General features: G+C 54.8%; 1 protein-coding gene across 3 annotated transcripts; it reads right to left on the reverse strand.

Annotated features, from left to right (window-relative positions):
• ZNF341 (zinc finger protein 341) lies at positions 1 to 22108 on the reverse strand. Of its 3 annotated transcripts, none has more exons than XM_051633483.1 (15): positions 22063 to 22108; positions 17690 to 17800; positions 16419 to 16606; positions 15273 to 15425; positions 13542 to 13781; positions 11989 to 12184; positions 10713 to 10797; positions 9521 to 9711; positions 8427 to 8620; positions 7389 to 7597; positions 6321 to 6417; positions 4677 to 4809; positions 3735 to 3846; positions 2901 to 2971; positions 1 to 1084 (listed from the first exon to the last, which is right to left on the reverse strand). In XM_051633483.1, the coding sequence occupies exons 1-15, from the start codon at positions 22091 to 22093 to the stop codon at positions 570 to 572; spliced, it is 2526 nt and encodes an 841-aa protein (XP_051489443.1). In that variant the 5' UTR covers positions 22094 to 22108; the 3' UTR covers positions 1 to 569. The 3 variants fall into 3 exon arrangements, with proteins under 3 accessions (XP_051489443.1, XP_051489442.1, XP_051489444.1); XM_051633482.1 differs by having other exon boundaries at positions 4677 to 4941; XM_051633484.1 differs by lacking the exons at positions 1 to 1084; positions 2901 to 2971; positions 3735 to 3846; positions 4677 to 4809 and adding an exon at positions 4856 to 5478.
• Between the last annotated feature and the right edge of the window lie 570 nt (positions 22109 to 22678).

The raw sequence follows: 22678 nt of genomic DNA on the forward strand, positions 1-22678 counted from the left end.
CAAGGTCCATGGTGTTTATAACACATGTAGTACAGACAAGGTGATCTTTCTACTGATAGAGACAAGAGAGGAGAAAGACACCAGAGAAAAGTCTACCAGGGTATTTGTGAACAGTGTTCCCAAAGGATCTCAGGATGAACTTGCTTCCACTAGGAAGGATCAATTGTTTGCTCTCGGAAAGGCCACCCAAATACTGGGCAATACAGCTTTTAGGCCAGAAAAACCACAGATGGGACAAGCTGTGATTTGCAAAGCCATCTGATTTCAGCAGCTCTGTTTGTGGCAAGTACGTGTGCTCCTTCTTCTCACCCTGATTCAGGGATCTTAGTCTTTCTTGCCCTAGGCTGAGCAGCAATGCAGAGGGACAAGAAATAATGGAGCCATTCTCCTCAGCGCCTTGTAGCCGTTGGTGGCTTCCAAGCAGTCCTCTGCCCGAGCATGGGAAGAACAAGTGGAGATGGAAGCCATTCTCTCACATATCCATCTCCCTTCCCCACAAGAGCTTTGGTCTGTGTCACTGGGATGAATTTCAGCACCAGCCCTCGGCCACACAGTGGCTCTGTGCATCGTCACTCCGTGGTCTGGATGTAAACAGGGACAGCCAGCATGGTGCAGGGGCCATCAGAGGCAGCCTGCAGTTCTGCCAGGGCCAGATTGGAGGCGATGCTGTTGGGCTGCCCAGGAACAACAAGGTCTGAGTCAGCAGCTCCCGACCCACCAACCACGATGGACAGGACGGCGTCCGACTCCTGGAATGCTTCTTTGTTAGGGCCACCTTCGGGGGGGCTTTCCCCAGCAGCGCCCTCCTTCAGCTCTGCCAGCCCCAGCTGCCTGGGGAGGGACAGGCCTGCCTTGCGCCCCCGTCCCACCCTTTTCTTCTGGGGCTTCCTGAGCTGCAGGTCCTTGTCCTTGGGTGAGCCCAGCCGGCACTTGTGGTCCTTCATGTACTTGTGGCGTGTGAAGCCCTTGCTGCAGGTGGGGCAGCGGTACTTGTAGTTGCCGGTGTGGGAGCGCTGGTGCTCCACCATGTGGGCTCGGCGGCTGAAGGACTTGTTACAGTACTGGCACTTGTGGATCTTCATCCCTGCAGAGCACCAGAGGGGGGAAAAGCCGAGTTAGACACCCTGCACCACAGAATCACAGGATCTCAGGGGTTGGAAGGGACATCAAAAGATCACCCAGCCCAACCCCCCTGCCAGAGCAGGGTCACCCAGAGCACATCACACAGGAACGTGTCCAGGTGGGTTTGAATGTCTCCAGAGAAGGAGACTCCACAGCCTCTCTGGGCAGCCTGGCCCAGGGCTCTGTCACTCTCACAGGAAAGAAGTTCTTCCTGATATTCACATGGAACCTCCTGTGCTCCAGTTTGCACCCATTGCCCCTTGTCCTGTCACTGGACATCACTGAACAAAGCCTGGTCTGCCCTCCTGACACTCCCCCTTTACATATTTGTAAACATGGATGAGGTTGCCCCTCGGTCTCCTCCAAGCTCAAGAGACCCAGCTCCCTCAGCCTTTCCTCATCAGGGAGATGTTCCACTCCCTCCATCATCTTTGTAGCTCTGCCCTGGACTCTTTCCAGCAGTTCCCTGTCCTTCTGGAACTGAGGGGCCCAGAACTGGACACAACATTCCAGATGTGGCCTCACCAAGGCAGAATAGAGGGGGAGGAGAACCTCCCTTGACCTACTAACCACTCCCTTTCTAATACACCCCAGGATGCCATTGGCCTTCTTGGCCACAAGGGCACATTGCTGGCTCATGGTCATCCTCCTGTCCACCAGGACCCCCAGGTCCCTCTCTCCTACCCTGCTCTCCAGCAGCTCAGCCCTCAAACACCAGAAAGCGGGAGATCTGCACCGCGCCGCCGGGGTGCCCAGCAGCTCCACCTCCTCTTCCAAGGAGATGGTCCCTGATGGAAGGGAGGAGACACGGTGCCAGGCATGGTTTTTTTTCCAAAGCAGATGGGGATTTCACAAGGGAGAGCAAAAACTGCCAAAATCATCACAGGCACCTGGAGGATCATCTGGTCCAACCTTTCCAGGTGATGCTGTAGTTTGCAGCCAGACAAGGGTGAGCGGCCCCACTCCTCAAAGGTCTGTGTTTAGGAAGGGCTAAAAGAATAGTTCTTGCCTCAAGGAAGAGGATTTAAATATCACCAGAAAAAAATGCCACATAATGGTGAAAATGGAAAACAATCTTCAACTCTGGTGGGTTTTTTTCAAGTGTATTTGGTAAGTAAAAAAAAGGGTCACTTTTTTTCTTCCCAAGAATGGGGAGGTACAGTCTGAAGCCAACCACCCACTGCAGGCTCAGCACCAGCCCATCTGAGCACACCCTGCAGGATGTGACAGGCACAACTGCCAGTTTTACCCCAAGAGCCAAAAGCCAGAACATTCCCTAGAACATGGGAATAAATTATTTGTCTTCATTAGGAGTGGGAGCATCATTTCTGGAACACAGGAGGGAATCAAATCCCACGAAATCTCAAACACAGCCAGTAATCCAGCTCTGCTTCTGTGTCTTGCCAGCAGGCCCTGCCTAGAGATACTGCCTTAGAAAACTGACCAAAGCTTAGACACAGATGTAAATGTAAGCTCACTTTAACAGATTAAAAAAATCTAAAGCTACTAAGAGGTTATCAATAATTCAGGCCTATATCTGGGAAAGGCTGTGCCACACCTGGTGGAAGATTCTCCCACAGGACACTACAGAGCAGCTGTGTTTGCTGAGTGGTGGGGGGAGGGACACTGCAGGGAAAGCACCTGTAAGGAACATCTTGCACTTTTCACAGGTTGCTCTCATTTCTCAGGTTTACTCCTTCCTCTGGAACCTGCAGCACCCAGCAAATCCCAGCCACTCCATTCCCAACCCCTGGCAGCACGGGCAGAGCTGCACTTACCCGAGTGGGACAGGATATGAGCCTTCAGCTTGTCAGGCCTGTTGAACTCCTTATTGCAGCCCGTGTGGCTTCTGTAACAAGAAATGCTGGTGAGCAGCATGAATCCATTGAGCATCGATGTATAAACAGATCCTGGACCATAAAGAGACTCACAACCCTTCTTAGCAGCCCCAGATGGGTCCCTCTGCTGTTTCAGCCCGTCTGGAGAGGAGCAAGAAACAAACAGGTTGCCACAGGCACACGTGGCTGCTGCTGCACATGGGCTGTGTCTTGCTAGGACATGCCCCAAAATCAGCAAGTTTAAGATCCCAGCTGCAGACAGAAATACTTTGGAAGCAGCTACAAGGTGGCTGGAGCAGGGAGAATCCAGTCAGCCTTGGCTATCTCAGAAGGCCCGTGGCTGTGCCATGGATTTGGGAATGCACCTTATAAATCTGGGTTTCTCCAGCTCAGACACAAGTTCCTGTGTTGCTCTTCAAGACATGGCAGGGAGAGCCCATCACTTGGTCAAACTGTGCTTCAAATAATACTCCTTATCTTCCCCAGTGCTCACCAGGAGCAACCCCCAAGCCTCCCCGTGAAGCCAGGCCTTTATGGAGGGCTTGATGAACTGAGATGGAATAACGTGTCCCCCACAGGATATCAGTGACAAAGAACTAGGACTAACTGGGACTCCCAGTTCAACAGCACGCAGCATTCCTGCCTCCCCATGAAGAGGAGACTGGGAGATGCCACACATGTTCCCAAGGATATCTGCAGGAGACATTTCTTTTATCCCAAACCCCATCCCAACCCCATGAAGACATGCCACCAGGATGGAGACACACTACGTACGAGAAGGGACATTTATATTTCTTAAAAGGCTCGTGGATCAGCATGTGTCTCTTGAGCTTGTCTTTCCGATTGAAAGCTGCATCACACACTGAGCACTTGAAGGGCTTTTCACCTGGATGAAAAAAGAGACCAGGAGTCCAGTCACATGGGGCTGCTTCAGCCACACACAGGGCTCACCCAGGCAGCAGTGCCACTCTCTGCTTCTCTGTAAACTTGCCCAAGCTTCCCTACCCTGTGAATCCAGAGGGGGTGATCAGAAGGCTGGAGCAGCTCTGCTCTGGAGACAGGCTGGGAGAGTTGGGGTGTTCAGCCTGGAGAAGAGAAGGCTCCAGGGAGACCTTAGAGCACCTTCCAGTGCCTGAAGGGGCTCCAGGAAAGCTGGGGAGGGGCTTGGGACAAGGGCAGGGAGGGATGGGACAAGGGGGATGGATTAAAACTGGAAGAGGGGAGATTTAGGTGAGACATTAGGGGGAAATTCTTGAGTGTGAGGGTGGTGAGACCCTGGCCCAGGTTGCCCAGGGAAGCTGTGGCTGCCCCATCCCTGGCAGTGTTGAAGGGCAGGTTGGATGGGGCTTGGAGCAACCTGGGCTGGTGGGAGGTGTCCCTGCCCATGCAGGGGGGTGGAACTAGATGAGCTTTAAGGTCCCTTCCAACCCAAACATTCTATGAGTCTTGGATGGGTAAATGGGTGGATACAATCCACACTGGGCACTGCTCCTGCTCTCCAGTGGCTTCTGCAGCTGCTTCCACAGGGAAGCCACTTCCATGTCCCACTTCCCACTGGATGCAGTACTGGGCAGGAGGCTGAACTCAACCCATCCATCTCCTAAACCCCAGGTGACTTGCCCTGATCACTCTGGTGATCAGGACGAGAGCCAGGGCATTACAGAGAGCAGCAGGGATAGGGAGGCAGGGAGCACTGTGGTGCCAGGGGGGTCATACCCGAGTGGATGTGGGCATGCAGCTTGAGGTAGTGCTCCCGGCGGAAGAACTTCTTGCAGATCTGGCACTTGAACTTGCTGCCCCCGCCGTGCGTGGGGATGTGGCGGCGCAGGTACCGCTCGCAGGGGAACACCTGTTGGCACACAGACCCAAGGCTGGGAGCCAGCAGCATGCCAGGGGCAGCTGGTGGCCACGGGCAGGGGAGCTGTGGCCTGCACAGAAGCCACCAGAAGCTCGTGGTGGCTGCTTTCTTGGGAAGGACGCTCTGAGGAAACCATTAGTTTGCATCAGGAAAACACAGAGAGAGCTTGAAAACAAAGAAACACGCACCCCAAACCTTCTCAAGAAACACACAAGCTGAAACCCTGCTGCTCAGTTTGGTGACACCATATTGCTGAGGGCCAGCACCCCAGATGGATGCCCAGTCTCCCACCAGAACAAGCAACAGGACGGGCTGGGCAAGGAGCCCCCATGACTTCTGCCTTCCTACAGTGTTATCTTCACTTCGTGCTTCCCCACCACCCCAATGGCTCCCAGTCCTGGTCTTTATGAAGCTAGTAAGAATGATTCCTCTGGCTAAAGGGGATACCCAAGCTAAGGGAATTCCTAATGTGGATGCTGCAAGATGCACCTGAGGGGAGCACAGGATATCCAGGGGTTCTGGCACCCAGGACTGTGCTCTCATACCTCCAGAAAACAGCAGGATTAGTAGGAATACAAAGTAAAAAATACTGCTGCAGATAATGGGCTTTCCAACCCCTATGCTGCATGTCCCACCCAGGCTCAGAAGGGCATCCATCACCTGGTGGGAGAAGTGGAGAGAAGACAGGTAAAGAGAGATGGGTTACTGACCGTGGCAGGAGAGCATTTCCCCTCCTGAGCTACCTCAGTACAGAATGGTCACTGCTTTGAGATTGGCCCTGCCCCTACTACAGGATATTAATATCCTTTCCTATAAACAGAAGAGCAAGGGTTCAAACTTTAGTCTGGATTTCAAAAAATAATGTATTAGAATTAAAACCTCACCAAATTCTGCCTCTCAAACCCCCTCAGGGGCTGCACTGAAGAGAGTATTTCCAGCAAAAACCTACCCAGGCCCAGTTACACCACTCAGGTTTCTCTTTGCCAAGGACACAGAGCACTCACCCAAAAGAGGGGAGTGAGGGGGAGCCCACAGACTTCTGTTGTGACAGAAGATGAGGACAGTGATGGAGGTGTACAAGCTCCCCCAGGACTCAGGGCTTTTCTTGCCCAACCTTCCAGCCATAGGTAGCCAGGCGTGGTGGGTCGAAGGCACTGCTGTCACTCTAAGACTTCCCTAAACCAGCCTTCTCCTCCAGAGACACTTCCTTACAAGACAAACAGTGAGCAGTCCTGTGCTGCCAGGGGAGTCAGGGAGCTGCCCTGGCAAATTCTGTTCAGAAAATGGGACCTGGTAGAAAAGCCAGCACTGCAGGGAGGAACAGACTCTGCATGAGAGGTCAGAGCTAGAGGCCTGGGGTGCAATCACCTCTGTCTCTGAAAAGCACCTGCCAGTCTGTACTGAAGCAGGAAGGGAAAGGAAAGGGAGCTGAAGGTTCCCACCCCCCTCAGAGCCCTGTCGAGGTGTCCAGGACCAGCTGGGGCAGCAGTGAACCCACCCACCTTCTGGCAGTGAGGGCAGGGAAAGTTGTGTGTTGCTGTCTGCAGATGGTGCTCCAGGGCCTCCGGGGTGGAGTACTTATTGACACACTTCACACACCTAACGTGGAGAGAAAGGACAGAGCCTGTGAAGACACAGCCAGCAAAGCCCACCCTGCAGGCAGACCCCAGGCAGGGCTGCCCAGCCCTTCCAGGCTGATCTTTGACAGGGTCAGCTTGGTGCAGACAACACCACCACCACCCCCCAGGGGCTCTGAAACCTCAAACACCCACATGGCCAGGTCACACTCACACTTGGCATCCTTCCCGAGGGGGAGATGCTGGGAAAATGGATGAAGAAGCCTTTAAATTGCCAGCTCTTCCACACAGACACCCATGGAAGCACCCAGGGACCCAAGAACATATTCCACATTGCTTCCTCATGGAGATGAGCCCCAAGTAATGACTGTTCAGCTTAGAGAAGAGGAGGCTGAGGGAGGATCTCATCAATGCTTTTACATATCTAAATAGGGTGTCAAGGAGGATGGGCCAGATTCTTCTCAGTGGTGTCCAGTGACAGGACAAGGGGCAATGGGCACAAACTGGTGGATAGGAGGTATAACCTAAATATCAGAAAATACCTCTTTATACTGAGGGTAACAGAGCACTGGGACAGGGTGCCCAGGGAGGTTGTAAATGTCTCTCCAAGGATGGAGACATTCCAAACCTGGATGTGTTCCTGTGGGATCTGCTGTAGGGGATCCTGCTCTAGCAGGGGGTTGGACTCCAGAGGTCACTTCCAACCTTTACCATTCTGTGGTTGTGTGATTCTGTGACTTGCAGTGATGGGATCTTCCCACACAACTGATCCCAGCCTTTCACTGTCTTTCTAAAAGGTTCCTTGCATTCAAAGTGCTTTGCCCTAGCAGCCTGATGGAGGGACCCCCCCCCATCTGCCACATTTTTGGGTGTCCAAAAGAACCACAGAAGACTTGGCCCCCTCTTCCCTCTGAGGTCCCCACCAGTCTCAGCCAAACACACTCTGCACCCACTCACTCCTACAAGCCTTGTGAGCACCGATTGCTACTGTACTTGTACACGGCCACATCCTTCTTGGGGCTGTGCTGGGGCAGCAGGCTGTGGGAGTACTGGTGGACACCCAGCTCATACAGGGAGGGGAAGTCCTTGCTGCAGAGGTGGCAGCGATAACTCAGCTCCTCCTGGTGGCTCTTGATGTGCTCAAGGAAGGACTCCAGCTTTTGGAAGGTCTGAGCACAGGTCTTCACCACACACTTGTACACCTGGGTGAAGAAGGGAGAGTGACTGGAGGGGCACACCAGAGAAACAGGCAGGGGAAATCCTCTGCCAACAGACAGAGTGGCCTTCCATTTTGCAAGTCTTTGCCATGGGGTCATTTACAGAAAGGGACCACTGCCCCTTGACCCACCATGGAGAACAGCCGAGCTGATGTTATGAACAAAGCAGCACCACAGTTCCCAGAACATCCCACCATGCCCTCAGCCATGGGCCTTTAGCACTCAGGGCACAGCAGAAACCCTGCCCTGCACTGTAGCAGGACAAAACGTGGAGGTAAAACATGCCTCTCCTCTGCTGCATTCCTCAGAGGATGAGTCTTTGAAGAGCAGTGCAGAGCAGCTTGGCATCAAAATGTGGCTGACAGCTCGAGGTGGAGACAACAGCAGAACCTGCAGGGAGTTCACATTCTGCAAATGCAGATTGTCAGGGCACTCCTCTAAGAAAGCAAAGGGGCAGGAAGGGGTGTTGGTGTGATCGCCTGAAACCACTTGGGTGGGTGAGACCACAACACCACAGCAGTGACTGTCCCACCACCTGAGGGCTGCCACCTACACTAAAAACTTCAGACTTCGCTTCTTCTCTGGCCACCCAAACTTGCTTGGCTGACTTCTCACTCAGCAGGGTGGAGGCAGAGGAACTTTTCAAAGCCACCCAGACCATAGAGCTGCAACCCAGACATCCAGAGAGCTGAGCTACCTGCAAAGCACTGGCAGCTTCACAGAGCAAGAGGCTCAGGACAGGCCCTGGGAGCTGGTGCACTTATATGAAGCCCATCCCAATCTCATCACTGCCACAGGGCACCCGTGTCCCCACCTGCTCGTTCTTGTGCTGGGTCATGTGTGATTTCAGCTGGAAATAGGTGTTGAATTTGCTGGGGCAGAACTGGCACTGGTAAGAGCTATCGATCAAGACAACCTGCTTGGCTTCCAGCTTGCCCGGCTCGCTCTCCTCCAAGGGGCTCATGTCCTGGAGTGGCTCTGCAGGATTCCTTGTGGGCTGAGTCAAACCTGGAGAGGGAGAAATTCACAGCTCTGAAAGCTGCTGTGCCAGTGCCACACTGCTGAGACACACCAGGCCTGGCTCTGGGGCCAGGCTCTTCCTTCCTTTCCAAGACATTCTTCAGAGCAGAGAGATCTCAGTCTCTAACAGGGTATTTTTATCTGCTGACTATCAAAGGCTCTGTTTCTCTCCCTGACCCATTCTCTTTTTCCAGGGACCTAACTGTGCCCTATGGAGCAGTCAGCAGGGCAGGCCCCACCAAGGAAGCAGAGCCAGCTTTACTCCCATCTCTGGCAGGAGTCAGGAGGTAAGATCCAGCCAGTAGCCCTCAGTCCATCATGTCTGCAAGGAGCAGCTCCAGTGGGGCCTTGTCCTAGACATGCCATTGTCACACTATTCCCTCCCACCAGCTGAAAGTGTGTCCAGACAGAGTGTTGAGCAAGGAGCTCTTCTCTGCTTCAAGCACTTTCAGTTGGCCATCAGGGCCAGCCCAGGTGTGACTTGTACACTGCAAACAAGCCCAAGCCCTGGGCTGTGCTCAACCACCAGCTTGTCTGGGCACCAGACCAGAGCTGCCCAGTGTGGCTTGTGTGCTGCCAAAGCTGCACCTGCCAGGAAGAAGGGGGAAGACACCTTGCCCTGTCCACATGCACACACTGGCACAGAGTTTTGAGCCACTGTCTCCACCAGCACCTGAATCTATTGTGGCTGGGGGTACCCAAGGATGCTCCTGCCTGAAGTTGAGCAAATGCCACTCACTCCTCCAGTGTTTGCTGGTCAGCCCCACAGGGGGAATGCTAACAGCACACACTGCTCCTGCCTCCCCTCCCTCTGTGGAGGTGCAGGGACCCACGGACACCTCACATCTCTGCTCTGCCCCTGGCACATGCCATCCCCAGGCAGCAAACCTGTGTTCTCCTCATCCTCTGGCTGGTTGGGATTCAAGGCCATGACCTGCACGGTGATGGAGTTGCGGGAGATGGTGCATCCCAGCCCTGGAGGCCACACTTTGTGGGTTTGCATGTGCTTCTTCACATTGGACTTCTGGGCAAAGGCTCGGCCACACACGATGCACTGGAAGGGCTTCTCACCTGTGTGACTGAAGGCAGAGGGCGCTGGATCAGCGTGGAGCAGAGGCAGCCCCAGGGCATGGACTGTGGTGGGGCAGCTGCTGCAGGACTGCACCAGGCACTATGCTGAGCAGATCAGCACCAGACCAGTCAAACTAGGGCTTTGAGAGCTCACTAACCCGAGGAAGTGGATGGTGAGATGCCTGGGGAAACATGCCTGGTGCACAGACAGAAAACTCACAGTCTGGGGGTGATGAGGGATCTAAGAAAGGAGTGGGAGAGGGCATTTGCTGCCAGGGTTTCTGCATGGATTTTGGGGAGCCCATCACTTTCTAGGGGCACAACCCCTAGACCTCTCCCTCCTCTGCACATGCATCTCTTCCAGGTTGCAGTCCCCTGATCTCCTTGAATGTACTCTCCCCTGTCCACAGCAGAAATGTCTGCCTACCCTGCCCTTCTCCTGCAGGATTAAAACCAGGCTAACACATGGAGTACATCATGTGAAGAGTCCAGGCTGGGAAGGGGAGTGAAACCACCACTGGTTCCTTCTGATCTGTTTTGAGTCCAGCAGACTGCTGGGGGAAACTCTGAAGATTTCAACTGCCTCCTGCAAGAAAAGAGCTCTTATGAGAGCTCCCTGTGTAGACACAGAGCTTGGCTTGAGGTTTGCTAACCCCAGCAAACACAAAGGCTGCAGCTTGCTAGGGAGGGAGAGGGAAAAGCAGAGAAAGCAGTGGAGATGCTGGTGGCCCAGTGATCAGGTGACAACAGATTTGGCTTTCAAGGTCCCATCAGCAAGGAAAACAAGTCTCCAGTTCCAGCCCAAACTCAGCAAGAAGATCACATCCATGATGCAGCCTTCAGCCCAGGTGTCCTGGAGGAAGGGGGCTGAAGAATCACCTCCCAGGACAGCACAGGTTCAGGGATATGACAACCTCAAGGTCTAGGGGGCTGAGCAGCCTCCTTCAGAGGAGCTATGCCCACCTCCACCCCAATCACTCTGCTGTGTCCAGGCTAGTGGCACCATTACCTTCTGATGTGCTGCTGCAGGTCAAAGTTCTTGGTGAAGGCCTTGTCACAGTAAGTGCATTTCAGCTTGGGGGACTTGGGTTTGCCTGAAAGAAGCAAAAATGCACACAGGAATGAGATCATGTGGCCCAGCCCTGTCCCCCCTGCACCACAGGGCCCTCACCCCAAGACTCATCTATCCAGAACCAAGAGTAAAGGGTTTATGAAAGGATAAGATCTGCCTGGCCAGACTAGGGGGGAGATTAAGGACAAAAACATATTTAATGTAGCCTGAGCCAACTCTGGAAGTACTGAAGAGAGTAGAAGTGGAGTGGGCAGGGCATCTCCTTCAGGTATTAACCACTCCAGGGACCCTTCCAAATGTGCTGCAAAGCACCTACTTTAAAAGGCATATTGGGCATTGGGAAAAGACACAGGATTAGTGAGAGGAAGGGCCCCAGATGTGTGTCTCTCCTACGAACTCACCAAGGTCAGCCATCAGCCAGAGCACATGCATATTTCTCCCATCCAGAAGATCAGTCAGTCACATCTTCTGTCTACTATGATGGGGTATAAAGCAATGGAAAACAGGAGAACCGTGGGATGTTCTAGGAAATTCTGGACTGGGAGCTGCAGCCTGCATGATCATTCACACCTCTGCAAACAATGTGAAAGCCTGGCATCTGTATGGTTGTAACCCCACAGGCCCTGATTCCCAGGGAGGAAGGCCACGTGGCTTTCCTCTACCTCATGCCTGGGACCTCCCTTGTCACCCAGCTCAGTGTGCTCACATCACACCAGCAGCAGGCAGGTTCCTCCATTCTGCAGTGGGGCCCATCCCTGTCCTGCCTCCCCTGGGGACAGGTATGTTTTCTTCATAGGCACTGACACACGCAGCAAGGGCAGGTCTGAGCCCCTGGGACAGAGTCCTCAGGGCCAGGCCACATCTAGCCCACCAGCCCTGTGGCTAGCCAGTCTCCCTCGGGTTAAAATGGACCAAACTCTAACACCTGACTTGGCAGGATCTCTCCCTTGCAGATGTGATCCAGTGACATGCAGCTGCACAGACTGAGCACACTCTTGCCCACCCAGCAGCACAGGGAAGCTCCTTCACGTGCGCTGGGAGGTGACAGACAAGAGGCATGGCCACACTTTCAGGGGCAGGGTGTCCTCCTCTGGAGCTGCCTGCACAGCCAGGACCACCCCACTGTGCCTGCAGAGCCCATGGCTCCACAGGCCACACAGGACAAGCCTGTGGCCTGCAGGTTGGTGCAGGGAAAGGCTGTGAGGACACTCACCTTCCTGCAGCCCGCCCTCATTTTTGCAGCGCCGACTTTTGGCAGTGGAGGCAGAATCAAAACCAACCACACCGGCTCCTCCTGTGCTGCTCAGAGCTGTGGGAGTGCTGGTGCTCTTGGCCTTGAAGCCCTGCTTCCCAGGGCTGTACACAGGAGGAGAAGGGTACACCGGGCTTTCCACACACTGGCTGGGTACCTGCAAGAGTGCAGCTGATCAGAGGGAACAGGTTTGTGACACAGACTCGTACTGTGTCCTGCCCTCCCATCTCCAGCAACACTTCCCACTCCAGCCTCTTAGTCCAGCTGAGTGTCCTGCCTCCTGCCAAACTGGATCAAATTTCTGGTTCACTAGGCCAACAGTGTGTCTCTAACTAACACCCTGCACAGTGTGAAACTCTCCTGCTGAACATCAGAAGAGCTCCAGGATTTATTACAGCAGGAACAGGACTGCAAAGAAAACACCGAAGGAGCCATCAAGTCTCTCATCCATGTCTTATTCGTAGAACAGTTTCTGATCCCTCTGGAGCAGGTTACCGGAATGGTCACCCCTGACCCTGTGGGTTCACACCATACCTAAGGCAGGGACCTCGAGGCCCTGCTGCCTGCCCTGGTAGGACTGCAGAAGGAAGGAAAGCACAAGAAAACTCCAGGCAGCAAAGCATGGTTGTTTACATCAGCACCAGTATTAGAAAAGGACGCTTAGAGAAAAGACAGAGGCATCAGTCTGGGGTGAGAGGATCTGAGGGCTCTTCTGCTGCCCACCCTGATAAATCAACAGAGCACTAAGTGGCCACCATCCCCACCCATTTCTGACCCCTGGCACTTCCAGATCAGATGCCAGCCATAAAGACATGGCCAACAAACCTGTTTTGTTGTCAACAGCAGTGCTGGTGTGGAGGCCAAGGAGTGACCACCAGTGGATCCCACCCTGCCTGTGCCTCACTTCAGGAAGTTCATTGATATTTAGACTAAAGTTTCTCTCTACCTAAACCTGCAGTGCTCTGCACCCCTCTGGGAGGCGAGCTACTCACCTCAGCTCTCTCTCACTCCCAACACCCACATGTATTCCTTGAGCACAGCAGACATTCAGGTCTCCTAAGCCCATACCAACCAAGCCCTCTGTCCCTCTTAACCACTCCTCTTGTTCTCAGAACCTCCATCATCTTGCTGGCATCCCTCTGTCCAGGATTTTCTCCCAGAGGAAATAATCATTGTCAGTTAATCTTCCCAGACTCTAATTCCACACTAAGAGAGGGTATACATGGAATAGATGTAAGAAGACATTTTCTACAGTGAGAGTGGTGAGACACTGGCATGGGTTGCTCAGAGAAGTGGTAGATGCCCCATCCCTAGAACCATTCCAGCTCAGGTTAAACAGGGCTCTAAGCAACCTGGTCTAGTTAAAGATGCTCACTGCAGGAGGGTGGGACTGGGTGACCTTTAAAGGTCCTTTCCGACCCAAACCATTCTGTGATCCTATGATTCCCAGCCCAGGCTACTCCCAAGCAGCCTGGCTTGTTAGCAGAGCCCCTGGGGACAGCCCCTGGCCTTACCTCCATGGGCGGATAGGGTGGCATTCCCAGAGTCTGGATCTCCACAGTGCTGGTTGCTGCCATGGGAGCAGGAGCACTGTACACCTCGACCACGCTGCTGCCGCCGGCGCTGGGCTGCCCCGGAGCCCCCAGGCTGGGGGGGGCAGCTGGGGGGGGCTGGGGAGGGGGAGGCTGGGGAGGGGGCGGTGGAGGAGGGGGCTGGGAGAGGTAACCAGTCCCAGGGTGCATATTCAGACTGCTCTAGAACCAGGAGAGGGAGAGACAGACAGACAAGATGTTGAAATTGCAGCAGCGATGAGGTGGAGGGGCTGCTCCCTCCCAATCCCAATCCCAGTCCCAGTCCCAATCCCAGTCCCAATCCCAACCAGCACCAGCAGAACAGCAACAACATCCTGACAATGCAGCCCTGTCCAATGGCCAGGTCAGACCAGACAGCTGGCATGAGCTGCTGGTAGACACTGTCTCCTCCAAAACCAGGTGCTCAAGCCCCACTGTCTTTTTTTTTTTTCTTTCTTTTAAAAGCTTTTAATCTTTCCGCTTACAAAGAACATTTTGAGAGCATGGAGAGTGTAGAGAACTTGTCCAGCCCCCAGGGAGAACCCAAAACAACCATCCCAGGAGGAGAGGGATCTGTGGAGCAAACTGACAAAGGCTCTGGAAGTCAAACACTATATGGGGGCTCAAAAAAAGCTGGAGAGACCAAGTCACACAGATTTGGGCATCCAGCACCAAGGATGAGAGCAGGCCCTGGAGCTATCCTGTTATTTATCCATCACTCCGTCCCAAGTCTGGCCATCATGTTGGGAGGCTGCCCAGGATACACTGCCATCCAGAGGGACCTTGACAGGCCAGAGAGGAGGGCCAGTGCCAACCTCTTGAAGTTCAATAAGGCCAAGTGCAAGGTCCTGCACCTGGGTCAGCACAACCCCAGGCACAAACCCAGGCTGGGGGTAGAATGGATTGTGAGCAGCCCTGAGGAGAAGGACTTGGGGATGGCAGGAGATGAGAAGCTGGGCATGAATCCCCAGTGTCTGCTGGAGCCCAGAGGGGCAATTGTGTCCTGGGCTGCATCAACAGAAGTGTGGCCAGCAGGGCCAGGGAGGGCATCCTGCCCCTCTGCTCTGCTCTGGTGAGACCCCACCTGGAGTGTTGTGTCCAGCTCTGGAGCCCTCAGCACAGGAGAGACATGGAGCTGTTGGAGAGGGGCCAGAGAAGAGCAACAAAGATGATGGGAGGGCTGGAGCAGCTCTGCTTTGGAGCCAGGCTGGGAGAGTTGGGGTGTTCAGCCTGGAGAAGAGAAGGCTCCAGGGAGACCTTAGAGCACCTTCCAGTGCCTGAAGGGGCTCCAGGAAAGCTGGGGAGGGACTTTTCACCAGAGAGGGCAGTGATAGGAAAAGGGGGTAATGCTTTTAAACTGAAAGGGGAGATTTAGATTAGATATTAGGAAGAAATTCTGCACCATGAGGGTAGTGAGGTATTGGAATAGGTTGCCCAGGGAAGCTGTGGCTGCCCCTCCCTGGAGGTGTTGAAGGGCAGGTTGGATGGGGCTTGTGCAGCCTGGGCTGGTGGGAGGTGTCCCTGCTGAGAGCAGGGAGGTTGGAACCTAATGATATTTAAGGTCCCTTCCAACCTTCAGCATTCTGATTCTATGGCTCAGCATTGAAGCAGATCTCCAGTCTCAGTGACCAACAGGACTCTCCTGCTGTGCAGGGGACACCCTGAGCCCCTTACCTGTCCCGGGGGCTGCACTGCTGGCATGGGCTGGTCCAGGGATGTAAAGGCAGACATGGCTGACATCAGCACCTCATCACTGACCAAGATGTTCCCCTGCACCAGGGTCTGGATCAAAGGGGATGGGGGAACTGTGATGTACGTAGAAATTTGCTGAAAGGACAAAAAGATGCCTCGTTGATCAGCAACAAGAAACAAAACAAAATGATGACACTGAACATCAGAGGCTGCTCTCACAGCCTCCCCTGAGTCACAGCCATTATCTACACCTTCCTGCTGAGTCCATGGTAGTTTCTGGCCATAAGAAGGCAGCTCCAGAAATGTTCTTCAGAAAAGGAGGTGTAAAAAAAAATAAATCACAGTGGTTTGGGAAAGTGGTCACTGGCTACTATTCAAATCACAGGTTACTAAACAAGATCTGCAAGACAAACTGTTTGCAGACAAGTTTAGGCCTTTCCTGAGTGTTTTCCCCAGCCAGGGAAGGTGGAGAATAGAGGGAGGTTGCTATGGCTGCAGATGGTGAACATCAGACTCAGCTCTTCAGAATGGAGTAGGACTACAGGAGGGGAGGAAGGCTGTCCCATTTTCCAGGTGGAAACAACTTGTGTTTGCAGCTCTGGGCAGCACCATCCACTGGCACTAACTTAGCTTGAAAAAAGCACTTGGGAAACCACCATAACTGCAGGCACAGAAGATGTCATGCACAAGGGATTCCCACCTGAGAAGTCTGTTGGGAAGGAGATTTACTTCAGAGAGGACACTTCCCTAATGCTGGTCACACCACATTATGTGGGCTTATCTGCCCTCCTCTTCTGCCCATGAGCCAGACCACAGCTCAGGGGACCAGTGAGAGCCATTCCACCCTGAGCACTGCACAGCCTCCACCCAGTGACACTGGGATCTCCAGTAGAACCAGTCTGGCTGTAGCACACACACAGTATGAAACTGTCAGGTCCTTGTGCTGAAGGACACCTCACTGCAGAGGACCAAACAGCTTTAACCATGAGGTCAAAAGCCAAAAGCAGGACAAGTGAGCTTCCCAGAGGAGAGCTGAGTCATGAGGATCTCAAAGCATCACCCTGAGGTGCTCCTCACTCCCAAAACCAGGGGGAGAGGGTAGCAGGGCCCCTGCCCTCAGCCCAGTACCTGCCGGCTGGCACTGGGAGCCTGCTGCACTGAGGTGATGGAGGGGGTGTACACACTGTTGGTGGCCAGGGAGACCGTGGAGAGGGAAGGGGCATTTCCCTGGCACTGCTCTCTCTTGTGGGTCATGAAGGCAGGCAGTGAGTTGAACTGCTTCTTACACTTCCCGCAGAGGAACACGTCTTCATCATCTGCAATGAAAAGGATGGGATCACTGCTGCAGGCTTTCCTCTGCATTCCCCACCACCTCACCCAACAACCACAGCAGCAGGAAAACAGACCCTCCTTTGGAGCTTAGGACATCATCACCAGGAGAGACCAGCTTGCCAGGGGAAAACTGTCCCTCCTCCCCAGGCCCACGCTCTCCCTCAAAGCCAACTGATGGGATTGAGCCCATCTCAGCCCTGCTCCCATATACAAAACCTGCCATCTCCCTTGTGATAATCTGAAATTCATTGTCTGTCTTCTCATCCCAAAGACATGAACAACCAACCCAGCCTTGCTCCTGTAGCACCCTCTGCTTTTGGTCAAAACAGCTTCTTCCAAGATGCCACCTGGCTGAGGTGGATTTTATTCCCTGGGTTGCACAAAGCAAGAGAAGTAACTTGGTCAGGGCACAGAGAAAACAGCAGCTGATGTCTGACAGCCACCTCCAAATCAGACTTCTGGTCTTTGCTGCCTCTGCTTGATGTTAAAAGCAGAAAGAAGACAACCCCGTGATCACAACCCAGATGAAATGTGCAGCCTTGGCAAAACCACACGAGCAGACACCATTTTGCACTTGGTCCAGGCACCTCCTGTCTGATTCACAGCCCAAAGCAGAACCTTTCTGGGGACACAGACTAGAACTTCTCCAGGGGCTAACTCCATGTCCACCCAGCGAGTCCTGGTTATGCACCAGTTTCCATATTCATTCACAAAGAAGAGATACTCAATGACTAGAGCAGTCATACGTCCCCAGAGGACAAGGAATGGCTCATTAAATGAGAAATGTGACCAGTAACAAGCACGAGCAACTGCTCCCTCCTTTTGTGCCTTTACTGTAAATGCACAGTCCAGTCTATTGCCATAACCAACTCACTTGGGCACCTGTCCCTTTCCTCCTGCTCTGCCTCGTCCTGCCAAGGGCTCCCAACACTTGCAGCAGCTCCCAACACCTACAGCAGCCCCCAGCACCCACAGCAGCCCCCAGCACCCACAGCAGCACTGCAGATGTCCTGACAGTCCCAACAATGCAATGTAGGAACAGACCTGCAGCCCCTGCCAGGACTCACCCATGGACTGGATGGCAGTGGAGGAGCTGACATTTTGAGTTGATGGATCTGTCACACCTCCTTGACCATCCAGCAAGGATTGCACAGCCAGCACAGTCTGGTTATCCATTCCTGCAAGGAGACACAAGCATGGATGGTAAATCAAGCACAGCCCCAACAGGGACAACTCAGGCACCAGGAGCTCACTCACAAGCCATGGAGGGAGGCTGCTTGCCAGCTGCTGCTCCCCCTTCTCCCCCACTCTCACCTCCTCATCCCCTTCTACTCCACACCTTTAACTCTCATACTAAAGCAACAGTCCCACCTGTGTCCCTACACTCCTTTGGTACAAGGAGAAGGAAGGGGAGAAGGAAAGCTGACTGGGGGACTCAGCTTCAGGCACCTGCTGCAGAGAGGAAGGATGTTGTCCAACAGTGGGTGTGACAAGGGATCAGAAGTAGAGATCTGGGATGTCACAGGGGTAGCAGCCTGGGTGGATCTCCCAGGGGACCCACAGTGACAAGGTGCAGACCAGCTCCCTCAAGACACAGTCCCTGGTGTGCAGCAACTCTGCCTCAGCAGCAGTGTTAGGAATGCCTCCATTTTCAAGATCAGTGTTCCCAGATCTGACCAGACATGTGGCTATGAACTGCAGGAGGATTTAGATACAGCTTTAAGAAGGAAATATTAAATGTGGGCTCCTGGGAAGTGCTCTGGGGGTGGACCTGCTCAGCCACCAGCTACCACCCCACTCCTGAGACATACAGGAGAGCTGGACATTGGCTCCTTCCACTCCCAACTCCATGCTCCTCTGTGGGCACCTCTCATACAAGAGCTGCTGGATGCTCTCATTTCCATTTCCCTCAGGACTCCAGGAAAGCACACACTCCCAGACAGATTTGTTGTCAGAATCAGCTCGCTTGCTTTGGCACAAATATTTTTCCCTACAGCTAAAATGTTCCAAAATATTCCAGATAAACACAGGGGATGGGGACTGCTCATCTAGGGTGACAACCTGGCCAGCAGCACACGACCAGCAGATTAAACCAGACACAATCCTTTTAGAAATTAGATGTAAAGACATGTAGAACAGTTGTATTATAGAAAAAATACAGCAAAAAAGGGTGATTTTTATGCACTACCATCCCTTTATTACAAGGAACCCACAAATAAAACAAATGGCATGGCAGGGTTGTGTGTTATACCTTGTGGATTAAGGGAGAAAAGAAAGGTGGGGGGTTCTTAGGTTGCTTTTCACTTTTCTTCAAGACCTTTGCAAAACTAAACTGTAAAGCTCTGCACTCAGAATCAGGCACCACAGTAAAATCCATCAGTCTGATCCTTTCTGAGCAGTGAGGGGAGGACAGTTCCTGAGGAGAGCTCACTCAAACAGCACCAGGAAGGACAGTGGCACATCACAGCAGAAGCAGCCACCTCATCTTCCCACTCCAGGTTCCTCCTGTCATTTCACAATTTCTCCTGGACAACTGGGGTGTCACCTTCCTGATGGGGAGCACCCATATAATCCACAGCATTTTGAAGACACTCAAAATACTCATTCTTCCTGCATCTCCAATGTGAAGCAAAGAACACTGAGACTCCACCAACACCTTTTTCATCAATCACCCTTCACCAAGAACGCTGTAGGTGACCCTGGGAGAGGGGAGAGCACCATTCCCTGGCTGTTCCCACAGGCACACAGAGAGATCACAGAAACACAGAATCACACAGAATCACCAAGGCTGGAAAACACCTTTAAGATCATCAAGCCCAACCCATGACCCAACACCACCACATCAGCCAAACCATGGCACTAAGTGCCACATCCAGCCTTTCCTGGAACACCTCCAGGGATGGTGCCTCCACCACTTCCCTGGGCAGTCCATCCCAAAGTCTGATCACTCTTTCCATGAGGAAATACTTCCTGATATCCAACCTAAAACTCCCCTGGAGCAGCTTCAGGCCAGGCCCTCTCCTCCTGTCACTGGTTGCCTGGGAGAAGAGCCCAGTCCCCACCTGCCTACAACCTCCCTTTGGGTAGCTGAAGAGAGTGAGAAGGTCCCTCCTGAGTCTCCTCCTGAGATGAAGGATCCTGCTACACCAGCTGCTGGGGAGTGAGGGCACAAGCAGCTCCTGGAAAGGAAGCAGATCACACACCACTTCTCATGCTACCATCAAATTAACACCATGCCCATGGGGACCCTTCCACATAAATCTCACAGCAAAGCTACTGGTCCAGCTCTGCAAGCCTTTACTCCCATGGAGAGCTGCAACCAGCCCTTTAGGACAGCCCCACCAGCAGAACACTGCTGGAGCACTCCTGGGTGCATCTTCTCATACTGCCCCAAGTCCTGCTTTGAAATATACCTCCTCTTCTACAACCAACCTCCTGGTTCACTGCAAAGGCAGCACTGCAGGCTCTGGTTGGCACATCTAAACCAGAGAGTGAAAAAGAGCAGCTACTCCTCAGCAGAACTATGCTAGCAGGACACAAAAGGGGGATAAAAAATTCAGGTTTAGTGTATCACAGGGATAATTAAGAACATCATGCATCAAGGCTGCCACTTTTGATAGGCCTGGCATTGGAACTCCTGAGTTTCTTTCCAACATGTAGCCAGATCTTCCAAGTGAAGAAGCTGGAGCTTTGCCTTGACCACCCGAGCAGGAAGAAGCTTGAGGAGAAGCCAAGACCTGAAGCCAGGCAGTAATGATGCAGCAGCATGGCTGGTGTTCCATTCAGCCTTCTGCTGGAGAAAAGTGGCTCAGGACAGGAGAAGTATGTTGCTCTTCATCCACTTGGCAACTCACACAAATGCCCAGAGAGTCCCTGCAGTTTCACAAGGTAAATGCACGTGTCCACACTTAACATAGAGGGGAATCACCAAGTTCAAGGTTCAGTGACCCCTGAGCCAGGCAGAGCTACTTGGTTAGGTGGATGCCGTTCACAGCCATCCACGGTCTCCAGGAAAGAGCTCTGCATCACTCCTGCACAGATCACAGCCAGCAGCAGTCTGCAGGATGTTCCTTACAGTCATGAAACCTTCAGGAAAAAAAAAAAAGCCCTCTCTCCTCTCCTGCCAGCAGCAGGCATTCCCTGGAGCCTGACAAAACCAGGGCAATTTGGGGAAGCCAGCAGAAAACTGCAAGACTACTCACTTGTGCATTTTTTTTTTTCCCCCCTCCCCTTTCAGATCTCTCTCCGTTTAGAGCAGGAAACAAGGCTCCCTGTTTCACCCAGGTGCTGCTTTTCCCCTCAGGCCCTGAACTGACTGGAGCCTTCCTTTCTGCCAACACCAGCACCAGGTGCTGGGGGAAGATGTGCCCCTTGCCCCACGGCACCTGCTGAGGACACGCTGCTCCCAGCACCACACCTGAATGCAGAGTCACCACATCAACCGAGACAACACAAACCCAACTCGGCTCCAACAAAACCCAAACCCACCAGGCTTTTTTTCCATTGCTAAAATGTTTTGCTTTCCTGAATTCTGCGGGGAAACCCACTGAGGAGCTGATGGCTCAGGAAATGGAGAACCCGACGGCACAGGAGGTGCTGGGCAGTGCACCCAGTAACCTGATGGAAACAAAACCATCCCCCCTTTGCTCTCCTTCCTCCCTCCCACCGCAGGTGCTGCCGGCAGGGCGAGGGTTCCCTGCAGTTAGTGCCCCCGCGTCCAGGGAAACGCGGGTGTGTTGTGGAAATTCAGGGAAGAGGCGCCTCCGGGAATGACCCCGAGCTCGGCGAAACCCGCAGCTCAGCCCCCGGGATGGGGGTGCCCCGGGATGGGGGTGCCCCGGGGGACGGGGATGACCTGGGGGACGGGGATGACCTGGGGGACGGGGATGCCCCGGGACTGGGGGTGCCCTGGAAAGGGGGTGCCCCAGGATGGGGGTGCCCCGGGGGACGGGGGTGCCCCGGGAAGGGGGTGCCCTGGGGGACGGGGGTGTCCTGGGGCTGGGGGTGCCCCGGGACTGGGGGTCCCGGTTACTGGGCACAGAGAGGGGGGCAGCGGGTTCGCCCCGTGTGCAGGGCACGGCGAGGCCGTGGGGTGCCCGGGACGGGGGGCTGAGGGAGGAGGAGCTGCCGAGCTCCGGGGGCACCGGGACGTGCGGTGCGGGGCTGGCGGGGTGCGGGGGGCAGCGGGCCGGGCGGCGACAGGTTCCCTGGGGACGCGGGGGCTCCCTCGGGACGCGGGGGTTCCCCGCACCGCCCCGGGGCAGCCAAGGGAGAGCGGGGCGCGGCCCCGCCAGCAGCTCCCCCCGCCGGGACAGGCCTGGCCGGGCCGCGGTGCCTCGTCCCGCCCGGCGGCAGCGCGGGGACACCGGGCCGGGGCGCGGGGCCGGGGGGGGAAAGGCAGGAGAGGCGCGTCCCCGCCGGCCCGGGCGGGCCCCGTTACCTTCCAGCGCCTCGAAGATCGTCTGCGCCATCTTGGAGCCGCCGGCAGCGCGGGCACCGGCAGCGCCGCCCGCCGCCGGGGGGCGCCCGCGGCCCGGGAGGGGGCCCGGGGGCCGGCGGGAGCGGGGGAGAGAGCGGCCGCAGGGCCTGCCCGCCGGGCTGCCGGCGCGGCACCGGCACCGGGCCCCGCATCACCGGCACCGGGCTCCTCATCACCGGCACCGGGCCCCGCATCACCGGCACCGGGCTCCTCATCACCGGCACCGGGCCCCGCATCACCGGCACCGGGCCCCGCATCACCCGCACCGGGCCTGGGCCCGTCATCACCAGCACCGGGTCTGTCACCGGCACCGGGCTCATCATCACCGGCACCGGGTCTGTCACCGGCACCGGGCCTGTCACCGGGCCCCGCATCACCCGCACCGGGCTCATCGTCTCCGGCACCGGGCCCCTCATCACCGGCACCGGGTCTGTCACCGGCACCGGGCCTGTCACCGGGTTCATCATCACCGGCACCGGGCCCCGCATCACCCGCACCGGGTCTGTCACCGGCACCGGGCTCATCATCACCGACACCGGGTCTGTCACCGGCACCGGGCCCGTCATCACCCGCACTG

This window comes from Apus apus, chromosome 15, assembly GCF_020740795.1.
Source record: "Apus apus isolate bApuApu2 chromosome 15, bApuApu2.pri.cur, whole genome shotgun sequence".
Lineage (NCBI taxonomy): Eukaryota > Metazoa > Chordata > Aves > Apodiformes > Apodidae > Apus > Apus apus.

Excerpts from the sequence above, each read along its gene's own strand:
- ZNF341 (XM_051633482.1), bottom strand. The coding sequence starts at position 22,093 with ATGGCGCAGACGATCTTCGAGGCGCTGGAAG. Across the intron at positions 17,801-22,062 it reads GATCTTCGAGGCGCTGGAAG|GAATGGATAACCAGACTGTG; the intron begins GTAACGGGGCCC and ends GTCTCCTTGCAG. Across the intron at positions 9,712-10,712 it reads CTGCAGCAGCACATCAGAAG|TCACACAGGTGAGAAGCCCT; the intron begins GTAATGGTGCCA and ends CTCTGCCTTCAG.